The sequence below is a fragment of the Lutra lutra genome, chromosome 1 (genome assembly GCF_902655055.1).
Source record: "Lutra lutra chromosome 1, mLutLut1.2, whole genome shotgun sequence".
NCBI lineage: Eukaryota > Metazoa > Chordata > Mammalia > Carnivora > Mustelidae > Lutra > Lutra lutra.
The window spans coordinates 39475704-39493266 of record NC_062278.1 but is presented as its reverse complement, the minus strand read 5'-3'; the positions used below and the strand labels follow the sequence as shown (position 1 = coordinate 39493266).

Sequence of the window (17563 nt, the reverse complement as noted above, 5' to 3'; positions counted from 1 at the left end):
CTGAAGCAAATAGAGAGAGAGAGAGGAGGAACAGACTGACATGGGAAATAATATGTGAAAGCAACAGGTGTGTGGATGGAAGGAAAAGTTAGGCAAGAAATTCTGTTGTGAGATACATAGAATCAGGACTAAAGAAATTAGGATTTTAGTATGTCTAAAACTGAGTAGAGTCTATTATACTTCTTTTTCTAGTTAAGAGTACTGAACTTGTAGCCAAAAGCTCTTCTTAAAGCTATAATACCTAAATGCACTGTCACACTCAGCATACTGCAGTTGAAAAATGTCTTATATAAGCAATTTAATTGTATCAGAAAGTAAGAGCTAGGAAAGTGAATTGCACAGAATATATTTCGTAAAGCTATTATGAAAAAGTTTGTTCCTTTCAGAGTATAAAATGCCTTAAATGTTTCTTAAAAGATAGAGGAAAAACAGTGGATTAATTTATCGAATATTCTTTATATGTTTGTGTCTTTAGAAAATAATACTGGAAGCCAGAATAGTTTTAAAATAACAAAACTTTGATAAAGAAAGTGTGAATTCACTTAGTGTATTAAAATTGTAATATCATACAACTGAAGAAGTTCAAATTTCAGGATTCTGCCTTAATGGTCTTTTAGAAAAATTCCTTATGTAATAATAAGAAATCTAAATTTCTATTAGAAATAACTTTTTAGTAACTTAACTTGATTTGCACAAAAGCTAGCCGATATAGTTTTACATGGAAAACAATTAAATTCCTCCTATTAAAATTTAAACAAATTGCAAATCAATTGGAAGCTTTTTAAAAAATCAAATAAATGACTTTCAGCACAACCTAGACTGTTACCATATTAGAAAGATCAAAGTGCTGTCAAATAGTCTTTGAGTCATGCATATTTGGGTAATCTATGCTTGAATTTTGCATGAAAAAGATTTTCTATGAGTTAGTTGTTTATAAACATGAATGTCAAAAAGTTAAATATTAGAACTATATATTCTAATAATGAAATTATTTTCTAATTGAAAATGTTGAAACATCTCACATTCACAAATTATGTTCCTTGAGGCTACATTAGAAATGTAGATGCGATTTCCCTTCTTATGAAAATGATTTCCCATTTAACTTTAAAACTTGAGAATATTTTGAGGATGCTTCAGTATTTTCAAAGATTTTCATAAGAGAACTAAATTTAGCAATGTGTAATGTCTATCAGTCTTATGATGTAAACAGTGACTGATTAAGCCCACTTTCCTTTCAGGTTGAAATATCTTACTAGAAATAAAAGGGAAAAAAATCACAGCTGGAAACCTTCCCAGAAACTTCACTAGATGACAAAGTAAAAGACCAGTCTTCCACAGATACTTAATGAAGACATGGTTCAGGGGATTTCTGTTCTAGAGATCACTTTGCCCACCAAGAAAAGACAAAAAAGCAGTGGATTTCTTCAGTTAAAGTCTGAAATCAAAGCAGGATAGGAGGAAAAAGTGAAAAACTTTAGAGCTCATTAAATCACTTACAGTGGTTTTCCTTTGGATTCACAAGTCAAAATTAATGGCTGTCCTTCTTGTGGAAAAGGAGTGGATGGTATAATCTTAACTGATGGTGTATCTAGAAAAAAAAATGAAAAGGAATATTAAGAAAGGTCACTAAATACACATAAATATATATATTTCATAATTGTACATCATGGCATGTGTTCAGGCTTTTTCTTATTAGTGTGTACATTTACAAGGGATTTCTGAGATTTGGTGAAACACAATATTCAGTTTTAAGAAGCTACCATCCTGTCTATGGAACGTTAACAAAAATTTCTGAATATCTTATGAACCCCGCTGTAGAACTATTTCTGAAATCTGAATATAAAACTGAAATTGCAAAATGTGGTTCAGATGAATATCAAGCATTTCATACAATTGTTTCTTCAACTATTTATAGATGGCTATGAATACTATCATTATGGGCCAACTGCATTTATGTACATTTGAATAACAACAGTTTTCTGTTGCAGGAATACCAGGACTCACAATAAAGAACCCTCAAAGAACTCAGGATCAACTACTGTCTCATAATCATTATGCAGGATCTTTTTGAAAATGCAGGAATGCAGGGGCGCCTGGGTGGCTCAGTGGGTTAAGCCCCTGCGTTTGGCTCAGATCATGATCTCAGGGTCCTGGGATGGAGCCTTGCATCTGCATCAGGCTCTCTGCTCAGCAGGGAGCCTGCTTTCCCCTTTCCCTCTGCCTGCCTCTGCCTACTTGTGATCTGTCTCTCTGTCAAATAAATAAATAAAATCTTTAAAAAAAGAAAGAAAATGCAGTAATGCAGCACTTAGCACATGTTGTTTGCTCTAATGTACAGTAAGCAAATAATTTAAAACAATTGTGTAGAAAATTACTAAAAGTTAACCTTTTGTTATATATAAGGCAACATTTGTTGTAATTTTTTTAAAATTTCGATTTAAAAATAAAATCATCCTTGATAAAAGAGGATTCAAAAATACTTTTTGACATTAATATGTATAGCTTTTGTGCCACATTTAATACTGTTTAATCAACACATAGACACCTATTTCATAGAAGAAATGGAAAATAAACTTAAAAAAGGAGACAATGTAAACATGCTCACTACTCTATGAGACTTTGCTAGTCTTGGCATTGTGTGGCCAACACAACATGGAATTCCTATCAACATGGAATAGCTTCCTGCTCTTACCTCTGCATCCTCAACAATAAACAAAATAGTCTCTGAACATTCCAGACAGTCATGATTACTTTCACCCTTCCCTTAGGGATGATGGAAGAATTGAACCACCCAGGGTTATACTCACACTCTGATTTTGAACCAATTAAATAAGTATCTATCAACAGTATAACTTTCAGGTTACTTTTAGGTTACTTCAGGAAAATATTATTCAGACTTGTCATATATCAAACAGTAAAATAGGATCCTGTGGAAGACCTTACATCATACTTATAAATTATTTACAGATTTTCAATACTTTTTTTCCAATCTTTTAAGCAAGAAAATACATTCTTGGTAATCAACAATAATATCCTGGTTGCAAATAGGGATTCCTTATAGATTATAGTAAAGATTTCAGTGTGAAATAACCCATGGCAGGGGGAAACTTGACAAAATAGGACACATTTTCATCATACTTTTTTAAATGGTAGGAAAAAACTAATTTAATAAAGGATTAAATTATACTTCAGCAATTTTTTGATTATCACCATCACATTTACGGAATCAGTTATTGACTAGGATGATTGTATAATGTTTTCTTCAAAAAGTGAAGGCGAAATGTCAACAATTATACAGGGTAACAAGTATGAGCCAAAATTATTCTGGAAAATGAGGTCTATTGTCTTTTGAACTTTGAACATATATGCATATAGCAAAATATATTTCATCCTGACAAGCAGAAGCAAGATTCAGTTCCAGAGGAAAAAAAAGGTGGAAGAAAAAAAGCTCACAAAGTGTGATTCTAGAGAAGAGAGCTGTGTTAACTTGGGTGTCTATGATGGTTAATTTTGTGTCAACTTGACTGGACCATGGGGTGCTCAGATACCTGCCTTAACATTATTCTGGGTATTTCAGTGACAGTATTTTTGTAAGAGATTAACTTTTTTGTTGTTGTTGTTAAGATTTGATTGATTGACTGATTGATTGATTTAGAGAGCACAAGTATGGGGAGATGCAGATGGAGAATCTTAAGCAGGCTCCATACCCAGCATTGAGTCCAACCCTAGGCTTGATCCCACAACCCTGAGATCATGACCTAAACTGCAATCAGGAGTCAGACACTTAACCCAATGACCTACCAGGTACCCCTATAAGAGATCAACATGTAAATCAGTAGACAGAGTGAAACAGATTGCTCTCCCTAAAGTGGCTGGGCCTTGTCAGATGAGTTGAAGGCTTGGATAAAACAAAAAAGCTGATCCTTCCCCAAATAGGAGAGAATTCTTCCTGTCTGATGGCCTCCAAGCTAGAAGATAACTTTTTTTCCTGTTTTGGTCTCAAACTGGAACTAAATCATCAGCTCTTCTGGGTCTCTAGCTTGGCAATTCAGCTTACAGGTTTTGGGATTTGCAGCCTTCATAACTGTGTGAGCCAACTTCTTATAGTAAGTCTCCTTTTCTATATATACGTGTTATTAGTTTTGTTCTGACAAATACAGAAATCTAACAAATAGACCCTGAGACATGTCTTTTATGGGTGTGATATTAGGAAGGACTGGAATGTGAGACATGAAGAGAAGGAAGTAAATAAAGAATGTGCTATTGAGCAGATGACATGATGGGCAACCAGGATTCGATTCTGCTCTGGAACTCTGAGAGACAATATAGGGCATGCCTCAGACTTATCTTACTTGATGAGCAAGGGGCAGGAGTATTTAAGGAATATTTACCAATTTTCATTAGTGTTTGGTTGAGGATTACTCTGAAGGGAGGCGGAAGGTTATTTCCCTGGCATGCTTAGTCAACTCAGTGCACAAAAATGGTGTTTGCTAAAGGGATATGGGCAAGTCACCACTAGTATCTGATTCATTAAGGTAAAATATATAATGACAGGTAGCTGTTAGAATAGAGGAAAACAGAATATGGCCCTGTTTCTCTTAGCTTTACCAGTTTTTGTTTAAGCAATTTATTAAAGGTGAGAATTTGTATCACACATAATCCCTGGAGGCATGATTCCGGATTCCATTTATATCCAAAATACAGAATTTTAGTTACAAGAAAATGCTAGAGCAAATAATATTATTTGCATGTATTTCTACAAACTTTCTGGAAGACCACCAAATAACCTCTAAAGTAACCAAAATCAAGGGATATGATACAATGTTCTTTTATTTTACTTCAGAATTATTCAAAATGTTGATTAGTTTCTATGCCTACAAATTATGTTTGCTAGATTTCATAACACCCCGCTTTCTGTGTCCCCCTACCCCCACATGTTTCTGATTCAACTCAAATCTCTGGCTACTATTTCTCAGGTTCTGCTGTCTTTTTGCATTTAGCCTTTAAATACTGAGATCACCAAGAATGGAATTCATGATCTGTTCTCATGTTAATTTTGGCTGGGTCCTTTCAGCCACACCCATCTCTTTAAATTCTAGGTAGTAACCAGTCCTTCTCAGGTTTATATTCTGAGGCAATTCTGTACCACAAGCTACACTGAAATATATGCAGCACCCATTTGACATGTCCCCTCAGATATCTAAAAGACATAGTGCCTTTACCATGTCCAAAATGAACTCCAGCTCTCCAACCATTACCTCCATGTTCTTTAACTGGCAATCTCTTGTTCTTTAGATACTGCCAGCCTCCATCCAGCTACATACACTAGACACCTTCTGTTTCCTTGGATTTCTATCTTCAACCAATTAATTAATTCTGGTTGATCTATGTCCTGAATAGTTTTCAAATCTGCTCATTTCTTTCTTATATCTCCACAACTACTTCTTTTATCTAGTTTACAGCAATAGTGAATGGTCTCTCTCTCTCTCATGTCAGTTTTTGTCTCCCTAAAATCTGATTTTTAGAACTAAACAAAGTTGTCTTCTCAAAACATAAATCTGACAGGGGCACCAGGATGGCTCAGTCAGTTGAGCATCTGACTCTTAATTTCAGCTCAAGTCATGATCTCAGGGTTGTAAGATGGAGCCTCAGATTGGATTCCACACTACATGTGAAGTCTGCTTGGGACTCTCTCCCTATCCTTTTAACCCTCCCCTTTGCTCATGCTATCTCTCTGTTTCTAAAATAAATACATAATATCTTTAAGAAAAAAATACAGATAAATCTGATAACAGCAATGTTCTGGTTAAAACCCTGAATGCTTAATCTTTGCTCTTAAGACTGAGAGCAAAATCATTAGTATCGCCTTTATCTCATGTGATCTGTACACTTTATCATCTTGCCTTTTTTTTTTTTTAAGATTTTACTTATTTATTTGAGAGAGAGCGCAAGCAAATACAAGCAGGAGGAGAAGGAAAAGAAAACTCCCTGCTGAACAGGGAGCCTGACAAAGGGCTTGATCCCAGGATCTTGAGATCATGACCTGAGCCAAAGGCAGATGCTTAACCAACTGAGCTACCAAGAAGCGCCCCTCTCTTGCCTTCTAACATTCATTTTCATTCTTTGAATAAATTTTATATAAATTATCTGGAATATTCCATTCTGGGAGAGCTTATTTAATTCTTGAAACTCTTGAAACATTTTGAGAGCAATCATTCCTTACCCTTGAGTTTGATCAGATGCCTCTTCTACATGTTCTCTATCACCTTGGTATAATTTTTAAACAGTCATGGCTATATCTTCAGTATCTTGCATAATGCTTTACACAAAATCTGTGCTTAAAAAATAAATTCTTAAATGAATGAATATGCTAAGGATTTCCTTATACTTTCTTATTGGTTTGATATATTAATCCTAAAATACTAAAAAGGGTTTAATTGAAACCTTCTGGGGTCTGTTGTATGTAAAATTAATCTTAAATATTCATGTTACAAATAAACCACTTCTTTTTTTTTTTTTTTTTTTTTTTGACAGACTGAGAGCACTAGTAGGCAGAGAGGCAGGCAGAGAGAGAGAGGGGGAAGCAGGCTCCCTGCCGAAGCAGAGAGCCCGATGCAGGACTCGATCCCAAGACCCTGGGATCACGACCTGAGCCGAAGGCAGCAGATTAACCCACTGAGCCACCCAGGCGCCCCCAAATAAACCACTTCTTAACAGAGTGACATTCTCCAGTTCTTTGTGGATATGTATGGTATTTCAAATTACTAATATAATGTATTACATTGTACCAATTAGTAATAGTAAAAGGGTGTTAGTAAAAATGCATTATTATTGCTATAAATTTATCTTAGCTTTGTTTCAGCTTTTTAAAATAATTTCCATCTCTGTTTTAAAAGGTCTTCAAGTAAATGAACTCTAACACCATATTTATTGAACATGTCTATATAGACTCATATATATTTTACACAAGATCTAATGCCCATCATATATAAAAAACATGCAGATGGCAGAGAACAGTAAATAATTAGGTTTAAATTATTTTAGAATACAGGATATATACTATTATTATAAAACACTACACTTAGTAAAATATATATATATATTTTATATGGTTATTTCATTAACTACATTTTGAGCATTCAGGATCCAAGATCTTAACCTATCTAATTGTATGTTATCATCTCCTAACAAAATGCCTTAAATGTAAGAGCTCTTTAAATGTTCAGTGTATAAATGAATTAGTTGCTTCTTATTTCTTTCAAAATGCAAGAAAATGAGAAAGTTTGAATAAGAATATAGAAAACAGGGATATATTCATTCATCTACAAATTATTTTTCAGTGCTTCCTAGCATACAAGCAAAAAATATGCAGCTATTTTAAAAGTACAATATCTCCTTTCTAAGATTTTTGTAGGAAAAATATCTCTCTTTAAAATCTATTTTTAAAATTATTAAAATGTGAAAAAAAAACACACTTTAGTCTTAAGTGTTATTTCTTTTACTTATCTGACAAATTCTGGGTTTCCTTTAGAAACAGGCACAATTACTATCAAGAGATAGATTGATGCACAAATGATTCTTTTTTTAATCAAAATTTTAAAAGCTTTATGAACCTGGCAGTAAGGACACCTCTTGTTTTATTTGAACAACTCAGAATTTGAATCAAAGTGAAGATATTGATCCAGTGAAATGGATTTTCTATGTCCTTAACAAAGGTTTTAGAAAGGAGAAAAGATCAGTGATGCAGCTACTATTAAACCACCTAATGGACAATCTTAAACGCACAAGCTCTTAAAGTATTTAGTGTCAGGGGTTCAATGTTTATCCGTCACTAAGGGCTCTGTAGATGAATAAAAAGAAGTTTTAAATCAAATGTTTTATCAATAAAAAAAGAAAAAAAACTTACCTCTTCCATAACAAAAGAAATACAACAGAAATTTAAGATTATAAAAAACATCAGCCTGTTATGAATGATGAAAAAATTTCCAAATAAAAGAAGCAATTGTAAACTAATATCTACTATCGGCATACTGTATCATTCCATATTGTATAATATATTGAGTGAACAAAGGTGGTTTATAACTTAAAACATCAGTCAGTTGCATGCATTGTCCATGACATTATGTGGATCCTTGGTTAAAAGCAAAATATTATTTTGATCATTTTATGGGTTCACAAAAGTTATTTCCTATGAGTACTCCCAAATAATTCATTTAACATTTGTATAGTTTCTAGAGCATATGAGTCATAGTACCATTACCCATTTATATCCATTATTTCACCAGAATTGTAACATAACATTATAACATTCACAGTGTAACACCTAAAGCTCTGGTGTTAGTTTTCATAAATGATGCTACTGAGTATTTAGTATATTCTTAGAAAAGCAAACTCATCTGAGCAGTGTCTACATTGTTCAGTGCTTTATCCTTGGTTCTAGAATAACTCCTGGCCCTCAATTAAATATTTGTTGAATAAATGAATGAGTAATTAATTTTAATTAATATTTTCCAACCACTAGTGTGTTATAAATCAAATTCATTTGTTATAGTTAATCTTCTAATGGTAATGAAAATTGGGCAAATATTTAGTAAATAATAGTCATTGTTGTAAATATTCTGTATCTATTGGCTCAGTGAACTCTCTCCTACAGCATACCAGAAAGGTTATGTTGTTGACCTATTGTGTAGAACATGAAGGTAAGTCTCAGAGGAGTCATTCACCCTAGTTTCATAATCATAAATCATTTACGCAGTTTGAGTCTTGTTCTCTGATCTTCACTTACCTCAATAAGCTTGTGTTTCCTTTTCCCTCTTAGATGACGCTAGGAATTGCTAGTGCTTTTGTAGTAAACTCTGTGTCCTCTATCATTCTTTAAAACCAACTCTTTTCTCCATTTGGCTGAATTAGAAACTGGCAAAAGATTTGCTTTGACTCTATATGATCTGCAAGTTATAAAACCTATCTGGCAATGCTACTGAATTCTACATGTAAACCATATGTCAGTCGCCTGATAATCTCCTCTTCTTCTTCTTCTTTTGTTTTTATGTATTACATTCCCCCCACATCTCTTCAGCAGATGAAAATATTCTTTTGAGTGAAGGACGTTAAAAGGTACAGACTTCCAGTTACAAGATTTTTAAGTTTTGAAGATATAACGTATAACATGATGCCTATAGTTAGTAATACTATATGTGTATTTGAAAATTGCTAAGAGAACAGATCTTAAGACTTCTCATAACAAGAAAAATTATTTTAACTATGTGCAGTGATGATGTTAAATAAACATTATAGTAATAATTTATATATATATATATCCTGAATAATTATACTACATACCTTAAATTAATACAGTGTTATATGTGAATTATATATCAAAATTATTTTTCAATAAAACTGGGAAAATATTTTAAAAATAAAGAAATATATTCCCTTATTTATTATGATATATCCTTCTCAGCAACATATTTCTCTTCTCTATAAAATAATACAGAAATATTCCCACAGCAAATTTCTATTAAGGAAAATTTAGAAACTTTTAAGTATTTTGTAAATGAAAGAGTTATGATTCTTTGCTTTATAGCAATGTTATTTTATAGAAGTTTCTGGAAAAAATAATTTAATTAGCACGCTTATAAGTATCTCTCAGTAATTACATTAATACTAAAGAAAGTCACCTATGCAAATTTCTGAAGCCACTTTGAAGTTTACTCTAAAATAAATAATAGTTCTCAGTTAGGGGCACACCCTAGGACATTTGGCAATATCTGGAGATATTTTTGCTTGTTACAACATGGAGGACATATAGAAGGAATACCATTAGCATCTAATGGATAGAGGACAGGAAGGTTACTGAACATCCTACAGTACAAAAGATATCCCCTTCACAACAAAGAATTACTTGGCCCAAGATGTCAATAGTAGTCTCCTGCAAAATGTTTACCTTCACTCTATTCATTACCTATATAGCTCTTCCTTGTTACAATGGATTGGGAATGACCAAAGAACTATGAAACCGTGTACATTTATATGGGATGCTTGGACTATTCTCATATCTCATATCTCTACTTCTGAAATGAAGGAAGTATTGAATACTCTGAGAAAGGCCATTATAATACTTTACTGAAGTAAAAAGCTACAAAGCAAACTCAGTCTACACTTCAAGGTTGACCACTTTTCATGTTGATACACCAAGAGTTAAGTAGAACCATTTCAGCTGTTATGTATTTCCTCTGTGTAAGACTGATTTTTTCTAAAGTGTCCAATTTTTCCCGTTTGTAATTTTATAATAAAACTCAAACTTTTAACTTCCCTTTTAACTCACAACATTATGCAAAAAATGCTCAAAACTATCAGGTACTTTTCCTTCAACAGTTTGTTAAATTCCTTTTGATTCTAATGAAAAATTATTTTTGTGTCAATCTTTTATTTATTCAACAAATATGTACAAATCAGTGTGGGCATAAGACCCATTGCTACTACTAGTCAAGTGTTATACATCCACAAATATAGTAGCCTATAGTAATTTAATCCAAAGCAGAAAGATAAATTATGTATAGTTCAAAATCATGCAAAATTCAAAACTAAAAGCAACATAGCACTCTGACAGTGTATTATGGGTGTTATCGAGGAAGAGATTATATGTATTTGTCAGAAACAAAGAAAGTGGGGCGCCTCGGTGGCTCAGTGGGTTAAAACCTCTGCCTTCAGCTCAGGTCATGATCCCAGGGTCCTGGGATCGAGCCCCGCATTGGGCTCTCTGCTCAGCGGAGATCCTGCTTCCTCCTCTCTCTGCCCGCCTCTCTGCCTACATGTGATCTCTGTCTGTTAAATAAATAAATAATATCTTAAAAAAAAAAAAAAAAAGAAAGAAAAGAAAAAGAAACAAAGAAAGTTACCCAGAGAAGAGGCACTTGAAACAATTCAAAGAATACATAATACTTGAGCTGACAAAATTTTTCTAGAGGTAGAGAAAATAAGGGAATTCAAACAAAGAGTTGAACAAGGGGTTGATGAAAAGAAGAATGTGACTGTATATGAGTTATATGTGAGACATCTAGAAATAATGTAAACTCTAGGATGCATTATCTCTAAAGAGGTGCCAAAAGCAATGTTATAGAGGGGTATATTTTCAAAACCTTCAGTATCAGGCTAAAGAGTTTGGACACCATGTTAGAGGCAATAAGACACCATCTTCAGTTTATAATCAAGTGAGTATCAGGGTCAGAACCAGGGTTTAGAAGATATTTGGCAGTGGGTAAAACTGAATGGATCAGGGAGCTATTAGAAGCAAAATGTTTCTATTATGAAGTTGAGCCACAAGGAAAATCTTAAGTAAAAGAAAAAGGTTGCAGGAGAAGAATAGATAATAACATCAATATTTCTGTTTATACTCTAATTCATAAATTTCTACAACTGTAGACTCTATAGTACATTACTTTAAGTGCATTTTCTCTATCTCATTTATTCTTACTTATATTTTAGCTTAAAATAATTGTTTCTCCAATATTTTATTCTAGTTCTTAGAATAATTACAAAGTATAGGGAATGAAGGAATTTATAATTTGGAATTTATAATAATTAAAATAAGTGCTCTTGTATTTAATGGTCTGATACGGTGGTGTAAAATGCATAGTTTTAATTCAACAGTGATAGAGTTAGCCGTGCTGTGGGAGACAAAGATAGATTTAGCTAGTTGATAGCTTCGACACTGGAGATGGATTATTTAGGAAAGGCATCAGGAAGGCCACATGTTAAATTTCATGACTACCTACCTAGAAAATTTTGACAGTTCTGAAAGCACATTAAAAAAAAATAAATAAAGCTCCAAATCATTATTTAAAATAAAAATGAAAAACCAGTACTCATTGTGTTTCTAAATATTTTCACGTTGTTTGTGGTTTTGGTAAATTAAAGAAAATGTATTATGTCGCCATGAATAGAATTCATCACAGGGATGCAAAAAGAAAGAGTAAATAATGAAATGAACACATTAATATAAAATTGTTTTAGATTTTATAAATCTGCTGTGGGATGGCCTAAGCACTGAGTATTTATTTAACAAACATACATTAATAGACAATGTATAGATTAAGTCAAACATGATGACTTAATATAAAACTATACATCTTAGTGAGGGAATTAATATCTCATTCCACGTTCATTAATTATTAGGTTAACTATCAAGTTTGGTTTTGTTTCATATGTTATCTAATCTTTAAAATGTCCCCTTTTGGGGTACCTATGTGGTTCAGTTGGTTAAAACTCTGACTCTTGATTTTGGCTCTGGTCCTGATCTCTAGTGGTGGGATCCAGCCCCACATGGGGTTCTATGCTCAGCAGGAAGTCTGCTTGAGAATCTCTCTCCCTCTGCCCTTCCCCGCTTTGTGCTTTCACTCTGTCTTTCCTTCTTTCTCTCTAAATTAAATAAATAAATCTTTAAAAGCTAAACAAAAAAAAAATTGTCTCCCTTTATGTCATTCTGGTAAATTTGACAAAGGCTAAAATCATCATAATCATCATCATCATCACAGTAACAATAAAAAAAATACAGTAATAGTCCTTACATTTAGTGTATATTTTGAAACATGTTTAAATTGAGAAAAACTAAATCAAAAAATAACTACATAGTTATTATAGTAGATTGTCTCCATGAGATGTTTCCTTTAGGATAAAAAGTTTTTTTTTTATCTTTTATTAATGGGAAGAAAAAATATTTTACAAATTATTTTTGTTTTCCCAATATCATCACGTTTTTAATTTTTTTACTGAGTATAGTTGACACACAGTGTTATATTTGGTTTAAGTGTATAACCCAGTGACTCAATATCTTTTTGCTGTGCTCACCACAGTGTAGCTACTATCCGTCACCATACAATGTTACGGTATCATTTACTATATTCCTGATGCCATGTCCTTTATTCCTGTGACTTATTCATTCCATAACTAGGAGCCTGTATAGCACTTTCCTCTTCAACCATTTTGCTCCCCGCCCCTCAATTCCCTCCCTCTGGCAATCATCAGTTTGCTCTTTGTATTTAAAGGTCTGATTCTACTTTTTGTTTGTTTATTCATTTGTTTTGGTTTTTAGATTCCACAAAAGAGTGAAATCATACAGTAGGTATTTGTCTTTCTCAGTCTGATTCACTTAGCATAATCACCAAATTTAAGATCATTTTTTTTTTTTCAGTATTGGTGAATAATGTTAAGTCCTGGGCAAAATTACAAAGCAAACAATCTTTTAATATATTCTTTTTACTTCTTTCATTGGTTCCCTATTTGTAGTCTCAAGGTTTTTCAATTTTCTTCTATAATATATAGACCTCAGAGAAAGTATTTGCTAAAATTATTTGCAGTCATAAGGTATATGTTACCTTCCTAATGATAATAATAGAAAGCCAAACACTTATAAAAATTATTTGATTTAATCCTTACAGAAAATATGAAGTAGGTACTTTTTCCAGATGAGGAAATTAGGTTTAGAGTGACTAGCATAAAGTTACTTAGGGAAGCCTGAATTTCAACCTAGTATTATCTGACTTCAGAACTTGAACTTTAAAAAATGTAGTATTGAGGGGTGCCAGGGTGGCTTAGTTTGACTTTGGCTCAGGTCATGATCTTCAGGGTCCTGGGATCAAGGCCCATGTTGGGCTCCCTGCTCAGCAGGGAGTCTACTTCTCCTTCTCCCTCTGTCCCTCTATCTGCAAGTATGGTCTCTGTTTTTCTCTCATTCAAATAAATAAATAAACTCTTAAAAAATGCAGTATTGATTTTCAAGGTCACACTACATTCAAAATATATATATACATATATATTTTTTTTTATCTTACTCCAGTGGTTGTTAACCTGTATTTGGACACCAAACACTCTAGTCTTATAAGAGCATGGTCTATCTCTATACAGTACAGCTTATATACTACCTCAAAGAATAGATAGGCTCTGATCATCACTCATGAGCTCCAGTGTAATCATTCTATGCTTTACTTTAATCAAAAACGAAATCACAAATTCTAAAATTGTAGGTACCACAAAGAAAACTGAAAGGCATTTTGAAGATCAGAATATAACTTTATGCAACTCTGTAATAATCACTAAAACAATCACTAAAATCACTAGCCTTGTTCATAAAAATATAAATTAAAAATTTCCTCCTAGAAAAGGTATGCAAGTTTAACCCTCAGTATATCATTAATGTGCAATGGCCTCAATCTCAGTTGTTGAGTGTCTTTTTGAAAGAATTCTAGGGGCACCTGGGTGGCTCAGTCGTTAATCAGCTGTCTTCAGCTCAGGTCATGATCCCAGGGTCCTGGGATTGAGCCCCACATTGGGGGGGGTCTCTGCTCAGTGGGAAGCCTGCTTCTCCCTCTCCCACTCCCCCTGCTTATGTTCCTTCTCTCACTGTGTCTCTCTCTGCCAAATATATAAAATCTTTTAAAAAAGAAAACAATTCTAAATACATTTAGAGAAAGTATTTCATGATTTGTATCCTTTTTTAGAGGTCCTCCAAAAAACAAAGAGAGAATTCACTTTTTAAGATAGATTTTAAATTATTCTCTCTTGCAATTATGATATGAAGGTACTGGACTCTTGTAAATCTAAGATACATTATGAAATTATAACAGTGTTATATTTTCTGTAGTATGAGGAACCTTGCTACTTTAGGATTCTATGAATTATTTCATCATGAACTTGACCCTAACTCATCAATTGTCCCCAACTATGCTAAAAGAAATGACATAATTAAAAAATAGATGTATGATGAAATCATCTAGAGTGTCCAATATAGTAGCCACTAGTCACATGTGGCTATTTAAATGTCAATATAAATTGACTGCAATTTAATAAAATTTAAACCATACGTTTTTATTTACAAGATCTACATTTCAAGTGCTTTGTAGCTCCATGTAGCTAGACATCGGCTACTTACTATTTTGGGACAGATAGAATATTACCATCATCACAGAAAACTCTATTAGACAGTGCTGGTATGGATGGATTATGCAAGAGTGATATAAATCAGCATGGTTGTCTCATCCCTATTTACTTATAGGGTTGCTTAGGTTTTATGTTTTCTTATATAGAAGTAGAAAAAAAGTTTGGAAATAAAAACACAATCATTCTAGTTTTGTTTGCTTGTTTGTTGGTTGCTTAGCTTTCATGATCAGTTGAGAATTCTGAATCTTTCATTTCCTGCTCAGAGTAGCAAGTAAAGAAAATTGACAGAAAAAGATATCTTAAAATTATTAGACAGATTAGACGATAAATTTAGAGAGAAAACAGTAGAACTCAAGAATCTAATGATTGTGAAACTGAAGTCTTCACATATGAAATCTCAGATGCATTTTATTAAACTCAAAAATCAATATATAAACAATTTATTTCTAAGGAAACAAAGGGAGGACTTTATCACATAATATTTTGCAACTCGGTTTTGTTAAAAAGGAAATATGACAACATTCTTTCATTTTTATGATCTCTGCACATAAGAATTTATATAGTTCATAAGGTGATAAATGATGAAAGCATTTGATAATGAAATTTTAAAAATGAAATGTTTGCAATTACGGGGCAAAGATATCTTTACTGTCTTTGACAAAATTATGAACCATCATTTTTAGAGTATTTCATTTTGAAAATGCAAGTGTAAGAAGAACCAGAAACAATGACTAAATAGTACACATTTGAGATGTATATTTGAAATCTGACCTTAGTATTTATAATACAGTATGTTCTAGGATCATACAGGACAGTTGTTGCCTACTTTGGATAGATATATTATCAAATCCAGGAAATATGGAATAGAAATTCAAGGTTGCTGTATTTAAATTTTTATTATTTTATATATGCTGGACCAACATGGGGTTTGAACTTATGACCCTGAGATTAAGACCTGAGCTGAGATCAAGAGTCAGAGGCTTCACCACCATAGCCCAGGTGCCCCTATATTTATTAAACTCTTATTGAAGAGTATAATAATTCTGTTTTTCCCTACCAGTTTATTATTACATCTAAACATTATTAAAAAAAAAAAAAACTTACAACCTAAAAATCTAAAATAACGTGTCTCTTAGATCCAGATGGTGAATGGTAATTGCATTCTTTCCTCACATATCAAGGATTAATACAATAAAGCTTAATATACTGATGATTATATCTGCCTTAATTATAATCAAATTTATAATGATTTTAATTATAAATTTACAAATATGGATAAAATTACAATATTGAAGAAGAAGAAAGTCAGAGGGCTGCTACTACCCAACTTCAGGACATTATATAGTTACAGTAATCAAGACAATATGGTATTAATGCAAAAATAAATAGATCAAGGAACAGAATAGGGAACTCTGAAAGTCAACAGATCTTTAACAAAGGAGCAAAGACAATTCAGTGGAGAAATGATAGTTTGTTTAAGAAATGCTGGAACAGGGGCGCCTGGGTGGCTCAGTGGGTTAAAGCCTCTGTCTTCAGCTCAGGTCATGATCTCAGGGTCCTGGGATCGAGCCCCGCATCGGGCTCTCTGCTCAGCGGAGAGCCTGCTTCCCTCCTCTCTCTCTCTGCCTGCCTCTCTGCCTACTTGTGATCTCTGTCTGTCAAATAAATAAATAAAAATCTTTAAAAAAAAAAAAAAAAAGAAACGCTGGAACAACAGGACATCCCCATACAAAAAAATAATCCACACATAGACTTTATATTATTCACAAAAGTTAACTCAGAATGGATCATAGACCTAAATGTAAAGTGCAAAACTATAAAACTTCTAGAAGATAATATAGGAGAAATCTAGTTGACCCTGGGTTTAGTGACAACTTTTTAGGTAACACTGAAAACATAATCCATGAAAGAAAAAAAAAATGGTTAAGTTGAATTTTCCTTAAATATATTTGCTCTCGAGAAAGACACTTTAAGAAAATGAAAAGACAATGAGGAAAGTATTTGCAAAGGATGTGTATGATAAATGAGTGGTATCCAAAATGTGCAAAGAACTCTTAAAACTCAACCAGAAAAACAACCCTATTAAAAAATCCAGACAGTAAAATATTATTTAGCAATAAAAAGAAATGTCCTATCAAGCCACAAAACCACTTGTCAGAACCTTAAATGTGAAAGAAAAAAGTCTAAAAAGACTATATGCTATATAACTCCAACTACATGACATCCTAGGAAAGGCAAACCTATACAGCTAGCTAATAGATCATTGGTGGCCAGGGAGTTGAGGAGGGGTAAAGAGCAATCCAGTGGTGAATCACAGGGGGTTTTAGGGCAGTGAATGCATTTTGTATGATATTGTAACCACGGCTGCAGGACATTATAAACTGGTCAAAACCTTATAGAACCATACAACATAAATTGTGAAGAATGATGTAAAATAAAAGACTTTAGTTAACACTAATCTATCAATATTAGTTAATCAATTGTAATGTGTGTACTACAATAATACACAATAATGATAGGGAAAATGCGAGGGGGTAGGGGTAAATATGGGAACTTTGTAATTTCTCCTCTATTTTTTTAATAAACTAAAACTACTTTTTGGGGCACCTGGGTGGCTCAGGGGGTTAAG

The 17563-nt window shown here is 33.0% G+C and overlaps 1 protein-coding gene across 4 annotated transcripts in view; it reads right to left on the bottom strand.

The window, feature by feature from the left end:
- The window catches only part of CADM2 (cell adhesion molecule 2), a 1105278-nt gene that overhangs the window by 121618 nt on the left and 966097 nt on the right, over positions 1 to 17563 (bottom strand). For all 4 annotated transcript variants that reach the window (XM_047722125.1, XM_047722134.1, XM_047722152.1 and 1 more), the window contains one exon: positions 1498 to 1588. In XM_047722125.1, the coding sequence (XP_047578081.1) occupies positions 1498 to 1588 (91 nt within the window). The remainder of the gene's footprint in view (positions 1 to 1497; positions 1589 to 17563) is intronic.